This window comes from Lemur catta, chromosome 7 (genome assembly GCF_020740605.2).
Source record: "Lemur catta isolate mLemCat1 chromosome 7, mLemCat1.pri, whole genome shotgun sequence".
In the NCBI taxonomy this organism is placed as follows: Eukaryota; Metazoa; Chordata; class Mammalia; order Primates; family Lemuridae; genus Lemur; species Lemur catta.
Window position 1 is genome coordinate 51,197,789 of NC_059134.1, and position 4,373 is coordinate 51,202,161.

Consider the following 4,373-nt stretch of genomic DNA (forward strand, 5'->3'; position numbering starts at 1 on the left):
CAGGCTAAGTAAGCCCCTCCCCTCCACCGCCGGGGCGGTCGCCGGGCGCTCCCTCCCTCCGCCCCTTGCTTACAAGACCTAATGAGCCCCCCCGGGAGGCCGCGCAGCTGGCCGGGCCCGGAGCTAGCAGGCTGGGCCGCGCGCGCCGCGCCGCGGCGGGAGCCGGCCGGGGGCGCACTGGCCGCGCTGCGGACCGCGCGGGAGCCGCGGCGATGGCGGTGCAGGCAGCACTCCTCAGCACGCACCCCTTCGTGCCCTTCGGCTTCGGGGGCTCCCCGGACGGGCTAGGGGGCGCCTTCGGAGCCCTGGACAAGGGCTGCTGTTTCGAGGACGATGAAACTGGAGCGCCGGCGGGCGCGCTGCGGTCGGGAGCCGAGGGCGGCGACGTGCGCGAGGCCACCCGTGACCTACTCAGCTTCATTGACTCGGCGTCCAGCAACATCACGCTGGCGCTGGACAAGCCGGGCAAGTCCAAGCGGAAGGTGAACCACCGCAAGTACCTGCAGAAGCACATAAAGCGCTGCAGCGGCCTCATGGGCGCCGCGGCCCCGGGCCCGCCCTCTCCCAGCGCTGCGGACGCGCCCGCCAAGCGGCAGCTCGTCGCCCCCAGCGCCTCGACCGTCGCGGTCCCGCCCCGGGCAAGGCCGGCCCCCGGCGGGAGGCGTCGCAGGCCGCGGCGGCCGCCAGCCTGCAAAGCCGGAGTCTGGCCGCGCTCTTCGACTCGCTGCGCCACATCCCCGGGGGTGCCGAGCCGGCGGGGGCCGCGGGGGCTGCGCCAGCGGCCGGGCTCGGCGGAGCGGGAGCTGGGGGCTCCGGAGGGGATAGGGCCGGCCCCTCGGGGGGTACGGCGGTCCCGGGCGCCAGGAAGGTCCCGCTTCGGGCCCGCAACCTGCCCCCGTCCTTCTTCACTGAACCGTCCCGGGCGGGAGGCGCTGGGTGCAGCCCGTCGGGGCCAGGCGTGAGCTTGGGTGACCTGGAGAAGGGAGCGGAGGCCGCGGAGTTCTTCGAGCTGCTGGGGCCCGACTACAGCGCGGGCACAGAGGCGGCCGTCTTGCTCGCCGCCGAGCCTCTCGACGTGTTCCCCGCCGGAGCTGCTGTGCTGCGGGGGCCCCCGGAGCTGGAGCCCAGCTTCTTCGAGCCGCCGCCGGCGGTAGTGGGAAACCTACTGTACCCCGAGCCCTGGAGCGTCCCGGGCTGCCCCGCGACCAAGAAGCCACCCCTGACTGCCCCCCGCGGCGGCTTGACCTTGAACGAGCCCTTGCGCCCCTTCTACCCCGCCGCCGGGGACTCTCCGGGAGGGGAAGACGAGCCCGGCCATTTGGCCTCTTTCGCCCCCTTCTTCCCAGACTGCGCCCTGCCCCCGCCGCCGCCGCATCAGGTGTCCTACGATTACAGCGCTGGCTACAGCCGCACGGCCTACTCCAGCCTCTGGAGACCTGACGGGGTTTGGGAAGGGCCGCCGGGGGAGGAGGGGGCGCACCGGGACTGACTCTGGGGCACCCTTCGCGTTAGAGACTACTGTGGGAACGCCACTACTGTGGGAGCGCCACGCCTCCGCGGTTCTCTCCTAAGTCTAAAGAACGATGGGAAAAATGCAAGTGAAGAGGAAACAGGATTTAAAAAATTCAATTAATAAATTTAAGAATAAAAGATGAAGAGTTGGGGATTGTTTTAATCACAGTCTCGAGTATTAAAAAAAAAATTGGTAGGTTCTTACTGTGGACCAGAACGAGCCACAAAACCGAGATGGTTTGGGGAGTGGGGTGGGGATGGCAGAGGGGCAAGAGGTGGCTTCTGTAGCTACCTGTCCCTTTCCAACTCTTCAGCAAAGGTCAGTGTATTTAGTGTAATTGCCCCTTTTAAACAGTGCCCTGGTCCCTCCCCTGCTCCCCCCTTGAGTACATTTTGAATTAAAACCTATATTGAAAAGAATGGAGCGGAGACATGTTGTTATTGATTTGGGTGTTTTCTTACAGGATGTTTTCCCGTGTGGTCCCAGCCTTGCTAGGTGAGCTTGTTGCTGAGGATGGAGGCCCATGGTCCACTGCTGACCTCCTGTGCTTGTCCTTGGGTCGGGTTCTCTTCTGTCACTCACTGTTTTCTGCTCCCTTCCTCTTTCCATCTCTTTCCACTCATTTCAGTGCCGTTGCTTACTTTCCTTCTCTTTCTCTCTCTGGCGTCACATTGCTCTCTCTGATGTTTCTTTCCGTCAGCTCTTCTGCAAATCTCTAATGTAGGATACTTAATTTGGCAAACTGGGGTCCATGTCTCTCCTTTCCTCTTCCCATTTTCCGACCACCTTGGGAGGGGGAGACTGGGCAAGTTGTAACCTTTGCATCTAAGTTGTAAACTTTGCATCTAAGTTTCCTCATCTGAGAGAGTAGGGATGATAATGTTCCTCCACTCTGACTTCTTCACAGCTTCTTCGTAGCTCAGAGGGAAATGTATAAAATGCCTAGAGGCTGCTGCAGTGCTTGATTGGTTCTGCATATATGTATGCATATTTGACATATACATACATGCATATTTATATACATAAATAAATGGTTTCTACCTGTGGATGCAATTAAGATTGTGAGTCCCGTGCTTTTATTTGGCCCATCTATTTGCCTGGTGATTGCCCCTTCCCTTATAAGTTGCACCGACTCTTTACCACCTGTCCTTCTGTTCCATTCCCCTCTTCCACTTCTGTTGATTTCTGCCTTCTTGTGCTTCCTCACTCCTTGTACCCACACCCATCAGTGGAAGGGAATGGTGAAGGGTGTGAATTATCAAAGGAGTGTTTCTGTTCCCTGAATAGCAGGTTTGATGAACGGAATCTGAAGGGGCTCTGGAGGTAGGGACCTGAACTGTTGTCCTAGGGAGACTTGAGGCAAAAAGTCAGAGAAATATTTTAACAAGCCCGGAATGTGGCAGAGAGGACACATGGCACCATGAAACTGGTTGAGAGGCAGAGGAGGAAAGACTGGTGGGAAGTAACCAGCTAGGTGGAAAAGAGGGAGCCCCTCTGCTGTAGACCAGCTGGTGAAAATGCATGAAGAGAGCGATGCCCAGAAAATCTGAGGGAGATGCTGCCTACTGATTACGCTGCAAAGGAGAGCTGCTTCTGTTCAAGGCAGCCCACGTAGTTTGTAAGAATACCTAGATGTGAGAAAGTTGAAAATCCAGTGTCACTGCAATGGATTTAAAAATTTAGGTTAATGTTTGCACAAATCAAAAGTACTATACTTTCAGAAAGGAATTTTTGAAAAAATGGGTATCAAGCAATGGTAGATGTGACTTCAAATGCTGTCACTAAATCACTTTATTTGGAATAAAACTTTTCTTAAGGAAGCACCATGGGAAAGATAGCAATGAATCTTGTTAATTATGAAAAGAACGATTGCAACTCCAGAAAGTTGGTGTCTATTGAATTTCTTTCAAAGTGGTTAAAAGTGATTAATTCCATCACGCTAACAGAATATTACTTAATAATTATTTAATTTATCTAAGCTGTTTTATGGTGAGTACGATCTGGGATAGAATTGCACTGTAGAAAAACATTAATAACTCTGTGACTATTGCTAAGGCTATAGTGTCATTGTAATGGTTCTTTCTTAATTTTCCTTTTCCTTCTTAACCTAGTTTAGTAAAATAAGTTATCTCTCTTCCAGTGTCTTGCTTGCCATGCCTTTCATTAATAATAATACCAACTCTGTGTGTTTCCACATGCCAGGCATTGAGCTAAGCACCAGGCTCTTAACAGTCTCATGAGATTGATGCTGTAATTATCCCCATTTGAAAACTGAGGCTCAGACAGGTTAAATAACTTGTTGAAAGCAAGTTGAAGATCCAAGATCCACATCCACTAGTGTCCTAATGGTATTAGGACCTGCCTGTTACTTGCCAGGCTGTGCCGTGCTTTATAAATGTGTATGTTTTCAGTCCCCCACATTCTGCTACTAACAGGGTTCTCAACCTCAGCGCTATTGACATTTTGGGCTGTGGGGGCTATCCTGTGCATAGTAGAATGTTTAGCAGCATCCGTGGCCTCTACCCATTAGATGCCAATAGCACTCCCCTAGTTGTGACAATCGAAAGTATCCCCATTACTGCATGTCCCCAGGGAAGCAAAATTACTGCCAGCTGAGAACTGCTATGGTAGAGAAATACATAATGCCATGTCTGTGGGTGCCTGGCACTTTCACATACATTATTTCATTTATTTCTTATGGAGGCCTGTGGTTAGATGTTATTATCTTCATTGTCATAAGTGACAAATAAGAAAGGCTGAGGGGAGAGGCTAAATGAATCAACTTAGGTACATCTCATCTCTGCTAATTTAGCAGCTGTGGACCGGTAAGTTAATCAAATTGAAATGTAGTTTTCCACTG

The 4,373-nt window shown here is 53.5% G+C and overlaps 1 protein-coding gene across 1 annotated transcript; it reads left to right on the forward strand.

The window, feature by feature from the left end:
- Positions 1 to 203: 203 nt before the first annotated feature.
- On the forward strand, positions 204 to 1,978 carry LOC123641164 (protein FAM181B-like). The gene is given in 2 exon segments (XM_045555677.1): positions 204 to 624; positions 627 to 1,978. Coding segments are annotated over 2 exon segments (1,275 nt in total). The 5' UTR covers positions 204 to 212; the 3' UTR covers positions 1,490 to 1,978.
- Positions 1,979 to 4,373: the final 2,395 nt, after the last annotated feature.